Source organism: Amblyomma americanum, chromosome 4 (assembly GCF_052857255.1).
Source record: "Amblyomma americanum isolate KBUSLIRL-KWMA chromosome 4, ASM5285725v1, whole genome shotgun sequence".
In the NCBI taxonomy this organism is placed as follows: Eukaryota; Metazoa; Arthropoda; class Arachnida; order Ixodida; family Ixodidae; genus Amblyomma; species Amblyomma americanum.
Window position 1 is genome coordinate 208815172 of NC_135500.1, and position 18056 is coordinate 208833227.

Sequence of the window (18056 nt, forward strand, 5' to 3'; positions counted from 1 at the left end):
AGGGCAGTGGCGCACCGCTTAACCGCTGGACCACTGCGCCAGGAGTGGTATGAGGACTTCCAGGGATCTATGAATGTTAAGTAGAGAAAGACCAATCCTGCATATATGGGTACTCCGTGCTTTCGCAGTGTATGCAAACGTTGTAAACATTCTCTCGTTTTCTTTTTTCAAACAATTTTTTGTCCCGACTAGAAGGGCCTGTATAAACACGAGGCGCTGTTTGCTAACAAATATTTCTCGGGGCAGCTCACTAACGGGCACATTTCGAGTTTGAACATACTTGTGCATGACTATCAGCAGTACAACCCTTAATTACTATGCCATATATGTGTGGTGAAGTGTAGCTTTGCTCCATTTCATTAGTACTTTTAGCCGCCGGGGTGGCTCAGTGGTTATGGCGCTCGGCTGCTGACCCGAAAGGCGCGGGTTCGAAAGCGCATGTATTTTGGGCGATGAAGCCAAAAGTTGTTGGACCTCAGCGCTGAGGACAGCCGCGTTTTCGAAATTCGGAAAACTGATATGGATATCAATTATGGGGGGCTATACGCCGCTCAATAATTAAGGAGCTTAACTGTAATAGTTAAAATGTTAAGTATTCAATATCAGGTAACCTGCCTTCAATTAGCACGTCTTAGCTGTATTCTGATGCATTACATCGCTGACAGTGCTATGCCGAAAAAAGCGCTCTTCTAAATCAAAAAGCCGATTAAAAAAATTGTGCATAAAAAGTCTTACGTCAAACACGCGAGCTACATCAGCGGCGGTCACGGTGACTCTACGGCGATGAGACAAACGCGCCAGGCGGCCAGGCGCAGCGCTGTGCGGCCCAATTATTTGGCGTAATTGCACCGTTGCGGACGCTCCGCCCCTCTACTATTCGCTTCAGTGCCAAAAAAAAAAGCTGTCACCGGATGTAGTATACGCCTGTAAGCAGTCCTCCTTAATGCCGACAGACTGGATCAAGTCAGGCGCCCACTATGGGTCGTGCAAATTGCGAATAAGCTTTACGATCGGCACTCACCTTTGCCCACGACCTCTCATAAGCTTATATCATGTAACCAACCATGCTCAAGAGAGAACTAGTGAGGTCACGCCTCATATGTGGGCAGTGGGCAACACAAGTGCTCATCCATTAAGTCACATAGGCTGCGAGCTACTAGTAGTTCACCGATATCACAAGCAAGTTGGATCGAACCGCGTGCAAGCATCAGCAACACCATAGCCTGAATGTGGTGATAACAAAAGTGCCGTCAACATCAAAACACCTCATCAGGTAATACCAGGCCACGGATGCCATAAGAGGGCGCTGTGTGCGAGACCACAGCGGGGGTGAAGCCACCTCGAACGAAAACCGGCTAGGCTAAATTTACGACCACCTAGAAGCTCGCAACTGAAATGAATATGACGTTGCTAACACGAAAACCTACCTACCTCAATCCTGTACCTCCTAAACATCCACGGACAATAGCTTTTAATTCACTCTTCGGTCACTCAGTGTCGGTGGGAAGAAAGAAGATGAATGAACAAAGAAAGCCATTATAAGCAGCGTTTGCTTGGGGGCTAGTTGGTTAACGTTTTCAAGGCGGAGTACTCCCTAGCGCAACACCCGTCTTATCCCCTTCATGTGTTGCGCTAAAAAATACTCCGCTTCGAAAAAACAAAGGCAGTATGATTTCACTGCTGTTCATGATGCTGGCAGCCTGCCTTCTGCAGACCGTTTGTCAGCGTGTTGCGCGGCCACCCCTGCGAGGAGGTTTCGAATACGCGAGCATAGGATGCCTTTACAGAGGCAGTTAAGCCATAGCCTTTCAATACCTCTGGTAGGCTACCTCTGGTTCAGCGATGCTTGCTCCTCAAGAGACACAGCGACGATGTTGTCACCAAGAGCACTGACTATGCTTTGCGGATTTGTGTCGCCACCTCTTGGAAAGAAAAGAAACCCGCAGACGGATAATGGGCGGTGTTAACCCTCAGCACGCAGAGCGCAACTTTTGAAAATTCGTTTCGTCTCCATGTTCCAACCGAAGCCGCACGGGGCGCTGCTAGCCATAGTTCATGTGTTTACTTGCCAAGGCCCGCGATTTTTCATCCCGTATCACTTTCAACATCTAGCTGCCTGTCTTAAACTGTTGTTCCCTTCGAAGGCTGTAGGACACCAGTTTCCTTTATATTTTTTATTCCAACTACATTGCTACTAAGGATTACTTAAGCCTTCTTCACATTAATATTAGTGCTACATTTTTCTTTCAGCGTTTATGTCGTAAATCATGCGCTTCGCTTTCTCCCTTTGTTATTATGGAATGCGTGTCCTTAAGTACCGAAATACAAATTGTGCACGTCAAAGAGAAACTTGGCTATCTTACCTTGGACAGGATACGCAGGACACTTTAATTTGAGTCTTGGCGGTCTTTTCTCTCAAGCATGAGGTTGCTGTTGTCCTCTGTTGGAGTGGCACATACCTACAAGCACGGGGTTGTGGTTGTTGCCTCAAATACGATGGCACATACCCACGGTGGGTATGTTCACGGGTTGCATTTTTTTATGGTAAGGAGGATAACTTCGTCCTCTTCTGGAATATGAGCCCTTTATTTATTCTCGCACAGACAGTAACAGTGATTTTTCAGGGTTTACTTCGCTTCCGCAAGCTAAATGTCCGGAAGCTATTGTCTATATCCAAAGGAAATAAATGAAAAAAGTGACACTTTACGTGTCATTAACAAAACTCAACGCATCAAAGAAAACCGCGGCTGCCATTTGGTGGACTAGCAATAGGTGCTCTCCTTCCCGTAGCCGTAGCGGTTTACTTCTTCGAAGTATTCGCATTGACCCAGCAAATCTGCTTCCAGTTTGTCGTAGTCGAAGGTCTCGAAGGTTCCTCCTCCTTCCTCAGGTATCACATCCAGAGGTACGACATCTTGAAGTCTGTCCAGGTCCGAACCAAACAGGTGCACCTACAGGAAAGCCTGGCATGTATATGAGAGCACACATGTGAGAGCAGTCTGCAAGATGCACAGTCATTACCAGTGAGGCTTCAACAAGCGTACTGGCGTGGTCCTCCTTTTGGAAACAATGTTTTTAAAAGTGGGCTGAAGGTCGCAGGCAGCAACGACCACTTTGACAAAGCATGGAGGAAGTATAAATATGACCAGTCGACCGTCGTCATGCTGTGGAACACATGTACTATCGGCATGCTATCGGCGTTAAATTAAATGCAAAGAGCGGAGCGCTAGGCAAAAACTACAGAGAAGAGTTAATACATTGGAATCAGTGTGAAACCACAGATTTGTGCTGCGTATAAGGCGACGGAGCGCGGCCAGCGCCACGGGCGGCTTCCCAGATTCCTCAGTTCCTATTTGTGAGACGCTTGAGAAAAGCCTGGATGAATTTTTCTCCTGTTTGAATCTGAACCTAACCCTGGCCAGTCCCTCACCGCGGGTATGTGCCATCGCTTCAGAGGCAACAACAACGACGACGGAGAGCTCGAGCGAGGCCAGCTGCGGACTCGCAAGGCACGATTTTGCTTGGGGTTGGTACCAATCAGATAAGTGCTTACCCACTAAAAGGTCCAGCTCGGGGAGTCTGCGTATCGCCATTAGAGATAGCCGCGCGCTTCCGATTTGCGATAGTTTTGATTGTTTTCTTTGACGTTCGTTTTCTTGTTTTCCCACTGGAGCTCCACATTCATTCTTTCCACAGATGGCAATTTCCACAGCGCGGTTTCGCTGGCGGAAGCGGCTGTGGCCCGCGTGGGTGAAGCGTGCGCTCCTGGCTCGCTGGCCTGTAGTGCTTTTATTCTGCTTCCGTCATCGCCTTGTTATCAGCGTTTGGCTGCAACGCGTTTTTCGTGTGTGTGTCGTTCTCAACTTTGTGCCTTCGTCTGAAAGCGTTATGAATCCCACGATGACTGAAAGAAACCAGCTAGCCCAGCAACAAACTCTGTTCTGGTGGTGAGCATAACTTTATCGCCATCAGATAAGCTGAAATACATTGCAAACCGAACATTCACGCGTCATTTGAAACTGGCAGTGCCGAGTGTATGGATTGAAGAGCGTGAATCGTTCCTCTTTACTGTCTCAGTGTGCACAGCGTGCCATTACAAGGGAAACAGGTGGTCCACTGTCTACTATTAACAAAATTTGCCAGGCATTCCGTGGAAATGAATGGCTCGGAAACATGCCCTGTGAGCATAGGCAGCTCGGCTACAGGCAAAGAACAAGACGTGCTTATTGAGGCCGCTGCAGCAGACACACCCAATATGAAGGCTCGTGAGATAAACGACACTTCTCAGTTGGATTCCAGCATGTCAGCTATTAGAAGCCCTCAACAAGAGGCCGCCTGCGTAGCCGGATACTGGCACAGAAGCCGAAGGTGAGAGCAGCAAATAAGAACGCAGGGCTTGCGTTTGCACAAGAACACGCATCATGGACTGAGGAAAACTGGCGCTGCGTTATGTTCTCTGAGGAATCAACGTTTTCAACACGTTGGGACGAGCGTCAGAGAATTTGGAGAGCCGAAAACACCAGGTGTGTCTGTCCTGCCATGTGTGCATGTCAACCTTGCATATTTGAGGTAAGATTGCTTTAATGCAGTATTGTAGATTCATTGTAGAACGTTTTTGCTTAGCCATTTTTACCGTCTCTGGTAATAGCAAACTTGTATAAGTCACGAAATTCTCGGTTCTTTTTTGCTGTGGTTTGAGCCCCGCGAATCTTCAGCGCGTTGCAATATGCGGCCGCTGTTCTGTCAGCGTATTGGGAGCGTGCTCAATTAGACCTTGGACCGTTGGTTCGTCTGCAGGACAACGCTGCAGCTTACCGCGATGGTATCGGGATCGTCGTGGTGCCCTATGCTCTCGAAGGCCCCTTCCCCGACGCCCTGTACTACTTCCAGCAGCACCGCAGACCCATACACATTGCCAGATCAGGGACGTGCCTGCTGGAAATGGGAGTTATGTTGTTGGAGTGGCCTCTACAAGGTGCTGACATGGACATATGCGAAAATGTTCGGGGTGCTTTGAAGAAGGCACTTTCGCGGCGTCCTCTCCAGTGTAGATCCCAGGATGCTCTGTGGTGGGGGCGCCTAGCCTACGCGCTTTGGACTTCGGGGCCCGGCTGCACGACAGCCTTCTTCGGCGAATGGCAGCTGTTGTGGCCTCTGGAGGCGATTTCAGCAAGCACGGAAGCTTCGTCAGACAGCTTCACATTTTTGCCAGAGCATGCACTCGGCAGGGCCTGCCTGACTGTGTCTGGTAAGTCTTTGCAGTTACCTTGAATGGACTTTTTTTTCCCTTTCTCTCAGCGTACGGAGAAAGTACGAACTTTGGCGCATGTTCGGCTTAAAGTATAGTGCGGACGGATAGTAGGGACGATGCGTGGTCGTAAGCGTCGTGAAACTCTCAATTGCCGCAAACCGTCCGACCTTTATTTGTTCGCATCGCAGCCAGACGATGATAACAAGGCGATAACGAAAGCAAAATCAAAGCGCTCCAAGCCAGCGAGGTAAGAGCGCTCGCTTCACCCACGCGGACCGCAGTCGCTGCCGCCAGCGAAACTGCGCTGCGCAAGTTGCCACCTGGGAAAATAATGAATGTGCTGCTCCAGTGGCAAAATGAGAACACGAACTTCGAAGAAAATAGAAAAAAAGCTGTCGCGAACCGGATGGGAACGCCTATCTTTGATGACGGCAGGCAGACTGCCTTATAAGCTGGACCTTTTTCCACGCGCTCCGCTGTTCGCATTTTGTTTGACGCCGACAGTAGAGCGGTTGAAAGAGGCATGTATCTGAGGCTGCGCACCTCGCGTTTGACTTTCAGGCATGCTGCATGAATGTGCGCATATATGCGAATATGCGCATGAATATGGGATGCAGCAAATATTGTAAAATCCATGCAGTCAACTAAGAGTGTCACTTTTATTCACACATGACGAGAGTTCGTTATTTGGTAGCGACAGAAGTTTACCCTTATGCCAAAAACGTATAACAAATATGTTCATTTCAGTAGTCATACGGGACCAAAACTTGCCCAACTAACAGTCGCCGCGGTGGCTCAGTTGTTATGGTGGCCGGATGCTGACCCGAAAGACGCGGGTTAGATCCCGGTCGCAATGGTTGCATTTAGATACAGGCCAAATGCAAGAGACCCATGTACTTTGCTATGCCAGTTGACGTTAAAGAACCCCAGGTCGTCGAAATTTTCTGGAGCTCTTCACTATGGCGTCCCCCATACGAGGAAACGAGCATAAACAGGACGTATACTGCACAGGATTGATTGTTCCTGTACATAAGATGGAGCGAGGAGCGGAGATACATGGGAAGGTTGACAAAGTCGGGAGTGCTGGACAATAAGATGTAGAGACATGCCAAGAAATTAGCAGGCTTATGTGGTGGTGAAAGAAGCAAAGCTGGAGTATTTCTGGGTCATCACGAGATTCCTTTGTTTTGCGGTGAATTGAAACTAAGACTAACGTCCTCAACTACCTTCGTTTTAATGCAAGGAGGAGGCACGCGTCAACCATTTTATATATGCTGCCTATAGGATGCATTTCCTTGAAAATAACATTTAGTCCTCGTTGCGCCCGTTAGCAACATGTTAATAGTAAATAGAAAAAAAAACTTTCAAGTACCGACACTGTTTTTAAGCCCGAAGACAGTAGCATAGAGAAAGAGTGGGACAACTTCCCTGATTGTATCCAAGTTTTGAATCGAAGGAAAAGGTGACTCCTCCCAAGGGACTAAGAATTCTATTAGGTAACGCAAAAGCGCTGTAGCCGTAACGATTAGGTAGAATTAGGGCAATTGGTGCCTGAGTGTATAATAAGTTGTATGTGAAGGCAAACTACGGAAAATATTCAACGGGCACTGTAGCACTGTAAAATTCTGAAATATTGTCTCCCCATTTGTATGCCTAGCTACCGCTTTACAGCATGCACCGTTCCTACATGGCATCATGACACACCCAGAATACGACAGGGAAATACATACGCGACGGAAGATGATAACAGTGAATTTACAAGGGAAGAGTGACGATGAATTGGGTACGACCGGAGCGATTAGACATTATTGGGAGGCCTTCGTTACCGCCGGACATGATTTGGCTCAGGTTGGAGACCATTAGTCTTTCTTTTTTCTTATGTGAGGGCTCCCTGAGCTATAACATTTCTAGGGGTACATATTAACTTTGTCTCTTCAAGTGAGAGACTCAAAGATTACATTTTGCCCTGGAAGACGAGGCAGAATGGGAGAGAAGAGTGGAACTCTCACCCTTTCCACTAGTTTGGATCTCAGGAACGTTTTGGCTATTGAGAACAACAAGTCAAATATGGATGGGCTGTTGGTAATGTACACTGCTTTCACGCCAACGGGATAACAGTCCTGAAAGAGAGAGACCGTTAGAGCAAGGGAATACAAGACTAAGCAGGGCGAGCCCATGTGCACTAAAATATTGACTTGCTGCTTTGCACCCTGCAACTAACGAGCACTTTCTCTCGTTACCTTTTATTAAGAAAACCTGCCGCCCTAAAGGACAAATAAATGCAAGTGAATTAACACTCACGCGGATATTTTGTGAACTCATTAAAAGCAGCCTGGACAAGAAGCATTCATTTTTGGAATGACAACTTTAGGATATAAATTGCGTTTAACCTGAAGTTCCAGTCTCGTTGAGCAGAGCCGCGATAAATTCGACCTTCACTTGAAGACGAGGAGTGAGGTATTTATCTGGGTCAAAGTGATTTCAAGGAAATCGTAAAATTTGAAGTGGGAAGCCCATTCTGAGCTCCGTAGAACAATACCGTGGACTGCTTTGGATCAACTCCCTGTGTAGTGGTATCTGTAATGTGTATTTTTTAAAAGACGCTAAAATATCAGCACACAGACATTTTCATATTCAGCCTCCGCCAAGGTTTGGTCGTTATCTTGTGTTCGAAAGAAGAGTGCCATAGAAGTGCCACAGACACTGAGACTTCGTGGTAGACGGCAAAATTGAGAACTTTTCTGCACATAACCCGCGCAACAGTCTTGCTTTGAGGAAATATAGATATATTCTGCTCGAGCTTGCACGAGAAAGCCATTGAGGGGACAATAATATGTTCCGCACAGTTTAATTATATTCATAAAGCAGTACTGACAAATACCTTTGCTATTCTAAATGTTATCCACTACAATTCTTCAATCCTGGGCGTTATTCCTTTAAAATTGTATTGAAAATTGAATATATCGACTGGACACAAAATGTGCAAGTTAGCGAAAAGTACCGTGCGAGCACTTGAAAAAATAATGAATTTTTCTCACGTCACCTGTGTCAGGCTGACCAGCCTCTGAATGGTGAATGGCGTAAAGTGCGTCATGTGGTGCAGGCCGAGACCCTTGTGGTCGATTACGAAGACGACTCCGCACTTCTGAACGTCCTCGTCGAGCAACATCCACTCGACTAGAATGAAGCACGCCTTGGTGAATTCGTCAACAGTGCAGATTGAGGGGTCCCACGATCCTGCAAGTGAACGTTAAGAGATAATTAAGTGCCGTATCTGATAAGCGGCACTATCTCTCTCCCAATCCTTCCCTCTAAGCGCAAGAAGGATCTTCACTTCCCCGCTTCGTAAGCTGGCCATGATCTTCGATTTCAGGAAAGCCTAGCTCAATCAATCAATCAATCAATCAATCAATCAATCAATCAATCAATCAATCAATCAATCAATCAATCAATTAATGAATCAATAAATCAATGAATGAATCAATCAATGAATCAATCAATCAAGCAAGCAAATCAATCAATCAATCAACCAATCAATCAATCAAGCAAGCAAGCAAATCAATCAATCAAGCAAGCAAATCAATCATATCAGTTTTATTCAAACGGCTAGGAAAAAGTACATGCGAATCCTCTGGGCCCTTAGCCTTCTCGGCTAGACTTGGGCCCATGCAGGAAGTGCGAAAAATAAATATAGCGAGACAACTCAGTATTATGCACATAATTAATGTACATCAGTTATGCCACCGTTACATACAAAGAAAATCGAAATACTCAAGAAATTATAAAATAGTTTAGAGGACACCGATCAAAACTGTTTCATATTCAACTGGAAAAAAAGAAGGAAAACATTCAGCCTGAGCTCAGCGAACGATGGTCATATTGAGAGAGTAGGGCAGTTTCATTGGCACTGAGTCGTAAATTGTCAAAGCACCCTAAATCAGAGTGCGATAAAACGAGGCACCATAGGTTTTGAAGAGGTTTTATTTAGGATGGTCAATAACTAAGAAGCGTAAAAATAATCGAAAGTTCGAAAGAAAAACATCGTAATGTCGTCGGGTCACACGGCTGCACCAGTTACAACACTTGGTATTGTGCCTCTCGCTTCACGGTCTTAATTCCGAATGCTTTCGCACCGAATACGGTTTTAGTCGTCTATTTGCTACTCTCTTGAATAAAGACAACGCAGCGGCCCGCGACAAATTCGGAGACATTACGGCGAGGGGTTCAATTTTTCGAGTGAGGCAAAGCGCTTTTTTTTGTTGTCATATAAGTTGTTTAAAACTGCACTCACGTGACGGCACAATGCAGATTAAAACACCCCTTAAATTCTTTTTACTTGTAAAAGGCCATCACAAGCACGAGAGGGGATTCATAGGCTTGCGACTTCCATTTCGACTATCACGACAACAGAGGTGAGAGACACAATGAGTCAGGTTTCCAAGAACAAAATAGCTTTCTTTCGAGCTGCGCGTGCGACGAATATTTCTTCTCATTGCACAAGGTGCTTTATGTACAAAAGATTTTTTAGAAATGATGGCGAGTTAAATCCTGAAATAACTGCAAAGTTTTTATTGCGTTTGAGCCAGACACAACCCTTTTCCAGACCTGGCGATTCTCGCACAGCGTAGGGGATGCTAGCATACCCCGGTCAACACATGCGCGTGAAACAGAACCAGTCCCTTCATAACCAGACAACATACATAGTATGTGTTACGGCTGAACCGGCTGTTCACAGCAAAAAAGTCTTTTGGGAGCTGACTGCCATGAACCTAGCGAGACTTTTTTGCTGTCATGCAAATGCGTTTAAAATCGCTAGTGCAATACAAACGTCACCATGCCTTTGAGACTATGGTCAGCCAAGTGAGAGTATCAGTGAAGCGCCAGCTAATGCTTTTCTGTCTACTAGAATGGTTCAATTACAACTGCTGGCATTGTGCTACTGGAGAAGGGGAAACCAGAGGTTCGCTTTTCAACACATTTTGATCACTTTAAATCGCAAGCGAATGTGTAGATCATAATGTGTAGATCATATGTGTAGATCATATCAGTAGGAAATGATACTGCAAGCTGATTTATGGTTTCGTAACTTTAAAAGGAAAGTATATAAACGCTCCACGTTTTACAAAAGATTAACTTCTGGAGCAGCGTGAACATGAAGAAAAACAAATGTCCCGCCTACTTCATCGAGAGTAGAGCATGAACGCTGTCTTCTTTGCCACAAGTGAAAAGAAAATAAATGCAGTCCTTCAGCGCGCATCTTGACAAGCTTCGATCAGACGTAAATATATTGGGGTTTTATTCTGATAGTTCCTGCAGAGAGGCGTACAACGAAGAAAGCCGAGAAATGCAGGGGAGGCCACGGTCATTGACAAGTTTAGGTTGCCTTTTTTTGTTTTTTTCAGTAATTGTGCGGAAAGTGCGTATATCTATAGCGCCTTACAGTTGGAGAGGTTGTACACTCAGTGTCTCAACTTAAAGCACAGGGTTTGGTGGCACAGAGATTCTGTTACTATAACCTATTAGCTATATGACCCCACCCACTGTGCAACGTTGGGTAATAATGCATTCACATGCATCATACACATGCGCCTTACCTGTCCTTACTAGCATTACCGCGCGGCCCAGTGGATCGCGTCTTGACGAGACGGCCAGGAGCTTGTGTTCTCGGAAGATAGCATCGTAGGGCACTGCGGACGGAGAGAAATTGTCGAAGACGGCAGGATAGTCACGTCTGGCCCGGAAGTATTTTTGAAGGGTTCTAAAAGCTGCCTCAGCGTCGTACTTCCGAGCCCGCAGGAACTTCAAGAGGAACTCTTCATCTTTGGGGCAGTCCAGAGAATCTTCACCTGCCAAAAGGAACGTAAAAGACGCGACGGAGCGTGTTATGTCGCCTCGAGTGAACAAACGCGAGAAAAACATTGCCGACTAGTACGAAGCAGACGTGAAGAAAGCTATGGAGAGCATCAAGCAGCCCACTCTCCACCAAGCGGTTTGGTGCCCCTAAAGACGCTTACCACAGAACGGTAAAGTGAAACAAATATGAAGGACAGGAATTGCACAGAGTTTACTTCTAAAGTAAGCGGCAAATTCTTTCTAGCAATCAAGAACAGTTACTTCTGCAACACATTCTGATGACCCTCTGATGATGATGGTAATGCACGATTCTCTGCTCGGTCTTACTTACAATCACAGCCAAAACTCATGTTCACGTCTATAGCTTAAAAGAACGTCTTCTTGGGCGAGTTGGTCACAATTCATCTTTGGTACAAGGCGCGAACACACACAGAACACAAGGAAGGGAACGGGACAAAGCGCCTTCCTTGCGTTCCCTTCCTTGTGTTCTGTGTGTGTTCGCGCCTAGCACCAATCATGTTCACGTACTGCGAATAAAATCAAGTCACATATTCATTCGACAGGGATGAAGTGAATGAGCAAAACTGTGAGATTAAAAGAGAAAAACATTGCAATGAAGGAAGGATATTCAGAAGGATAGTGCAAGACAGGCTACACGCAAAGCCTGGGTGTAGAAGTGCCTGGTCTGTAGCGGGTCATGGAACATAACAGTACCGGGTTCTGCACGGATACGGAGTTTGACATGAGTATAATGTACGAAGATGGTGTAGGTGCCCATAGAGCCAACTTCATGCGAACTCATTTGCAAGACTGTGTAAGGCAATTAATTTGGAAGGTTTGGATGGCGCCTCATTTTGCCACCGTGCCTTCTTTTGCCCCAAGGGTTCGGGCAAAATGAGAATTTCTTTGCGAAATAAAACGTTTTTACTGTATTCAACTTATGCTCCCCTCTTCATATTTATTGAATGCAATGCCTGCACGGTAGTAATTACCCAGTCCGGTATTATTTATTTCTGATACTAATGATTAGTAATTAAATACTGATCAGTACTAATGAATTTAGTGTCCTGCTTTGCTTCATTTTCTCTTAAGTACCTTAAGATACTGAGAAAAGCCTCTCATTCCCTTTGTAACGGACCTCAGTTGTTGGTAAAGTCGATCAGGAAGCACGTTTATTTCTGACGTGCGCTATGGCCTTTTCGCACACATTATATTCTGTAAGAGACGCGTTCTTCAACACCCCTGGCCTGGTGCTCAGATTCTTTGGGGTAAACAGCTTGAAACAGGAGTCTCTGACCCCACCTTGTGTAAAAGAAAGAAAACGTTTTAGCACTCTGTCGCTAATTCCTGAGATCCTTGGTTGTGTTGCAGACGTGGATGAATTATTCATGCCCAGGCCATCGAAGCGAGGTTTTAATTTTTTTTTTCAGTTTAACGGTGGCAGTTAGCGTCAGACGTTTTTATGTTTTATTATAAAGCCTGCAACACCAGGAAGTGCAGTTAGTTAACTGTGGCGTATGTAAAGCGAAGACCGTGATCCTATGTTACATAACTATTATTTTTTATATAATAGTATTAGATCGTATAGAATGCAATTGCGGGACGCGAAATTTTACCTAGTTAAGAGATTCTTATCGCTTGCTCATATGAGGGCTAAACTTATGGAATAATGAACTTTTAGCGGAAAACAATACATGGCTAAACATGCACCTCACGATATACAATCACGTTGATGCATACCTCGAAGCAGCTTTTTCAACAGCGCAAGGGATTCATCTCTCAGTAAAGATTCGTTATCGGGTGGACCAACTTTTTCGCCTTCCAGCTCCATTCTGCCAATCTGTTGCAGTGCCCCTATGGCACAAATTTATCTGCAAGAAATAAAGTAAATAACATAAAGTGGTTATCACAAAATGTATTCATATAACCTGTTGTTCAAGGCCCGTCGTTTTGTTTAACTTTAGAAACATTACTCTGCGAAGAGGTCGCAGAAGAATGAAATTTTCTTGCCTTTCAAATCATATTAACGGGACGACAAACACATCAAATTAAGCTTCACAGAGTTCATTAAAACTCGCTCAGAGGTATTGAGCGAAAACCATTTATCATTGGGCTTAAATTTTCTCTTAACTCTTAGTTCCCACGCAATGTTCCTGGTAATAAATCTGAAAGGTATTTGGATAAATAAGCCAAAAAACTTATAAATGGGCTAATACAGTTACTAAAGCGGCGGGGAAAGTTACCTCAATCACGGCGACCTGCACAAACATCAAAATGTAAATGCAGTTTGACTTTTGAGATACTACGTTAACAGTGATTCATGAACCGCAGTTTTTAATTCGGCTAGGTTTTTTTTTTGTACTCAAATTGTAATCTTAGGTGTTCAGTATTTGTTTTAAAAATCTTTAGCTATTTTGCGGAAGCATATGGGTATACTTGTACATTCAACTTACTGGGTCATTCAAAACGCATAAGAGTTGCCAATGACGAGACACTTTGGTTGGCCATGACATCGATAAAATTCGCGAGTTTCAATGAGCAGGTCAGACATTGCTGGCTTATTATATAAGGTTCAGGACTGTAGGGAATTGCTAATTTCTGTGCGGTAACACTGTTATACGAAAACAGTGTGGAAGCGTATAGGCATACATTAGATGCTGTTTCTCAAACAGTATATCAAGACCAGCCGATCAAAATTTTTAGGGAGTGGTGGGAATTAAGCTAGTGTAAAGGTTGTGCTTTTATTTCTTTGAGAAGCGAAAGACGGAACTGTGACAAAAGGTAGCAGGGCCTGATGAGGTCCCGCGCTGTACCTCTTGTGTATTGAACCCGAAAATAATAGGCACAAAAAACACTGAAATATCTGGTTGTACAGCCTCCAAAATCCATTTCTGGCCACAGAATTTTCTCAACGTAATATAAGAACAGCCATTTTTCAGGAGGCCCGCACACACACTGTACTTCCGGACGCAAACTGCAGTCCTTTCGACAGTCACCAAGTTTATGCTTTTTTTAGGTGTGACACAGCGTGAATATATAGCACGGGAGGGCGTCGGTGTGTCATGTTTCTCTCGCGCTGTATCTGATAACTTACTTTCGAGTGCAAGGTCAGGTGCAAACATAATGAGGTGCCGCATTTACAAAGCTCACTCCGGTTTGTTTGTTTGTCTCAAATTATACATATTTTTAGCGGAATCACGACAGGGACACAGAGAACAGAGACAAACACGAGCGCTAACTTGCAACTGATTTATTGAGGGAACCACGACAGCATATATAAAACCACAGGCCTGCGCAGGCGCAGCCTAACAATACACTTGGAAACTACCACGGAAAAAGTCATCGCACTAGGCGAGATAGGAAATTGACTACAGCGTTATACAATGCAACTGAAGTGTCACTCACGAAATCTGATCCAGATTTCCTTATAAAAAATGCCTCCAAGGTTTCACGAGTGGTTTTTTTGCTTATTTCTGCCTAGGACTGACACGCAACGGAAACGTGGTTCACAAGCTCTGCAAGCAATGCAGTGGTAAACAAGATTCGTGCGCTCCCTATTAGCCAGGTCTCTTTTATGCTCCCTGAGTCGGTCATTAACGCATCGCCCCGTCTGGCCGATGTACACTTTGCCACAAGACAGGGGAATCTTATAAACAACGTTCATGGCGCATTTAACAAAACGTTTTTCGTGGTTCTTTTGACAGCCCCCTTTTTTGTCTTCGCATTTGATGCGGCCGCAAAGTTGCGCGAGTTTCCTGGGTGCTGAAAAAACCACCTGCACGTCAAACTGATTTTCCACTTTTTTTAAGTTGTGGGTGATCTTGTGGATCTTGTGTTTGTTTGTCTATGATGCAATTACATAGCAACGAATTTCGTACGCAAGGTGCTGCCTCTGCACGCATCGTACTTGTAAGGCAATAAGAGTAATAACAATAACAATTATGAGGTGCAATAGGGCAGTATGGAGCGCGCCTTTAGATGCTTTCCTTAAAGAGAACGACACTTCTGCGTAACGCTATGAAATAGTCAATACTGTGGAAGAGCTTGGTACGCCGTCTAGATTAACCGCGCATAGAAACACAGTACTCTAGGGCCCGATACTTAGTTGCCTTATTTGAAGGTCAACAGCATTCAATGCACACGTGGCCCCAGAGATCACCGACATTTTGTTGTCATGTAAAACACATGACTAATGCACTCCGAACTTCCATCCTCATTTCGCCTGGCCGGTGTAGAAATCAAAATAAGGCTTACTACCATACCAAGCATCGATTCACGAAATAAACAATTTCTGTGTGACTCAGCTTTAGCACATCACTGTCTGTCTATTTGCAAGGATTATTGCGTGAAAGAGAGGCTGCTCTATGCCCTCCGATTGAAGAGCGGATCTTTCCCAGTTGCGTTTTCTGTGCTAGTACCAAACATCGGGGGAAAGTTTCATGATCACTGAAATCTATGAAACGACACTGGTATTGCCTTCACCGACAGCAACGGCTGCACCCGCTATAAAATGTGCGCGACGGAAACAAGCAGCAGCAGAAGCCCAGTCTGGAATGCTTGAACAAGACCCATTTCTTGAGAATACCTTCGAAAAATAGTGATTTTCCGAACAATGCAGTTAGGGCTGTCTATTTTGTCTTTCGAAGTTTTCGCCCTAAATTATGTTACGTCCCGCCACGAATAACAGAGCAGCAAATAACATTAGCTATTCATATTCACAGACAACCCTCTAAGAAAAAGATTTCTGCGTGTTAATGAACGTAATTGGCAGTGGTGAGCCGGCATATTTTGAACGATATATTAGACTACCTCTAACACTCAGTTTAACTTGCTACGCTACTGCGCACCTCTTTACGTTGCTTGCATTTAAATTTCATTTCAGGCACTCGCTGGCGTCTTTCTGTGACTGTCTCTGCAAGTGTCTCTTTCTCTTGCGATTTCAACATGGCTTCCGCAAATCATATTCCTGCGAATTCCAACTTTCATCCTTTACTAACAAGTTACATGTCATTCTTGATCGTGATTCGCTGGCAGAATGTGTGTTCATAGACTTCGCGAAGGTGTTTGGTAAGTATGTCATAACTTACTGCTATACAAACTGAAAAAACTTAACCTGGACCCGAAGAATCCAACCTGGCTTGAAGCTTTCCTTACAAACCGTCAAGAGTTCGTTTCATTTATTGACCCTCATTTTGATCCAAGTGTGGTTCACTCCAGTGTTCCTCAAGGCTGTGTGCTCGCTCCGCTTCTTTTTCTTACTTATATTAATGTCCTACCTTCCTGCATTTCATCTCATATTTACCTATTCTCTGACTGCGTAATATTCAGGAAATAACACGCGATACCGACATACTAACGCTTCAATCTGTGCTCGATTCCATCTCAACCTGGTGTAAATATTGGCTAATGGACCTTAACAGTGCGTCGAGTGACCAATAACTTTCCCTCGTATAACCTGAATGGAATTACTCTAGACTCTGTACACTCTTATGAATACCTCAGTGTTTCCATTACTAACGACCTTAGCCGGACTGCTCACGTTACACACCTCGTTATCAACACCAACAAAAGACCTTTGGTAAATCACCCTCATCTTTGAAGCTTATGCTGTACAAAACACTCATTGTTCCTAAACTAGAGTTCGCAGCATCAATATGGGATCATCACCAGAACTTAACGCACTCACTTGAAATGGCCCAAAATACTGCTGCTCGGTTATTTCTCTCCAACTACAACATAACTGCAAGCATAACCGGCATGAAAGCTTGCCTCGGTCTGCCATCGCTTGCTTCTGATCCTACAAGATTTCGTCTTCGCCTATTATATAAACGTTTTCACCATTCTTACCGGCGCGAAGAACTTATTTCACCCCCAAAGTGCATATCACCAGGAATGGATCACGCCGACAAGGTTGGAATACCATTCTGAAGAACGAAAACCTACTTTCATTGATTTTTACTCCACACGTCCGACTAGTGGTATCACATTCCCGCATCACTGGCATTAATTAATGATCACCGTTTATTTCAAGAACGCATTAGGTAACGTTGTATAACTAGCACCTTTCTGTAAAATTACGCTCATAATTCAATGTTTTGTTGTATTACTTTGTACAACCAGTCCCCTCTATAAGGCCGTATGGCCCCTAGGGTATTTAAAATAAATAAATAACGGTCGCCCTACTTGGAGACAATTACGAAAAAACGCAAGGTGGCCGAACAACTATTGAAAAGGGTTGTAAGTTCGGTTACCTTTCAGCTCCTTTGAAAACGATGGTACTCCTGCACGCTCAAAAATGAGCGGGTTAATGTTGTAGCCTGAAGACGTTGTCGGTTGAATTCGTTGAAGTTATTCCTTAACAAATCCCAGCCTCCATGTTCCGGCACCATCGAAATCGCAACGCGCGTAAGTCAAAACCACTCGCCCTCTAGGAAGCGCGCGCGTGAAGCGAAGGTTGCCTTCGTTTTCCGCCTCACTGTCTCCTAATGTTAAAAGGAAGTCGCTTTCGTGTGAGGCTACAGTCACGTCGTTCTTCTCATTATGTGTTTCTCTCGTTGACCTTGTGATGGCGTAACTTTCCGGTTTTTCTCATCGACCACATTGTTTATACTTTCTTCTCCTTCTCTCACCCTCGCTCTTTCGTTCACGTGGTATTTTTCTTCCCTCACCTCTGGAGACAATTTCGTGTCTATAAATACTTGGACGCGTTGGAGCCTGCTGCCTCCTCGGGTGCCGCTGGCAGCGGTCCACGACGGACTGAAAGCGAATCCCAGCAGGCAGACTGCTGTAGCAGCGCAAGATGCCAGATTTATTTTGTAATTATGATTGTACAGATTTTATGTTAATGCGTGGCTTCACTGAATTTTTTTACATCACTCTCACAATCATTTCAGCTTCCCTGTCATTGTTTTATGGAGTGAAACCAGTCATTTAGGAGGAAGATTAGAGCAAC

At 44.8% G+C, this 18056-nt stretch overlaps 1 protein-coding gene across 2 annotated transcripts; it reads right to left on the reverse strand.

Moving 5' to 3' along the window:
- Positions 1–2567: 2567 nt before the first annotated feature.
- On the reverse strand, positions 2568–17703 carry LOC144127545 (alpha-tocopherol transfer protein-like). Of its 2 annotated transcripts, XM_077660537.1 has the most exons (6): positions 17356–17685; positions 12845–12975; positions 10846–11097; positions 8295–8488; positions 7261–7371; positions 2568–2951 (listed from the first exon to the last, which is right to left on the reverse strand). In XM_077660537.1, the coding sequence occupies exons 2-6, from the start codon at positions 12933–12935 to the stop codon at positions 2763–2765; spliced, it is 837 nt and encodes a 278-aa protein (XP_077516663.1). In that variant the 5' UTR covers positions 12936–12975; positions 17356–17685; the 3' UTR covers positions 2568–2762. The 2 variants fall into 2 exon arrangements, with proteins under 2 accessions (XP_077516663.1, XP_077516664.1); XM_077660538.1 differs by lacking the exon at positions 7261–7371 and having other exon boundaries at positions 17356–17703.
- Between the last annotated feature and the right edge of the window lie 353 nt (positions 17704–18056).

Excerpts from the sequence above, each read along its gene's own strand:
- LOC144127545 (XM_077660537.1), bottom strand. The coding sequence starts at position 12,935 with ATGGAGCTGGAAGGCGAAAAAGTTGGTCCACCCGATAACGAATCTTTA. Across the intron at positions 8,489-10,845 it reads GGTAATGCTAGTAAGGACAG|GATCGTGGGACCCCTCAATC; the intron begins GTAAGGCGCATG and ends GTTCACTTGCAG. Across the intron at positions 7,372-8,294 it reads GGCTGGTCAGCCTGACACAG|GACTGTTATCCCGTTGGCGT; the intron begins GTGACGTGAGAA and ends TCTCTCTTTCAG.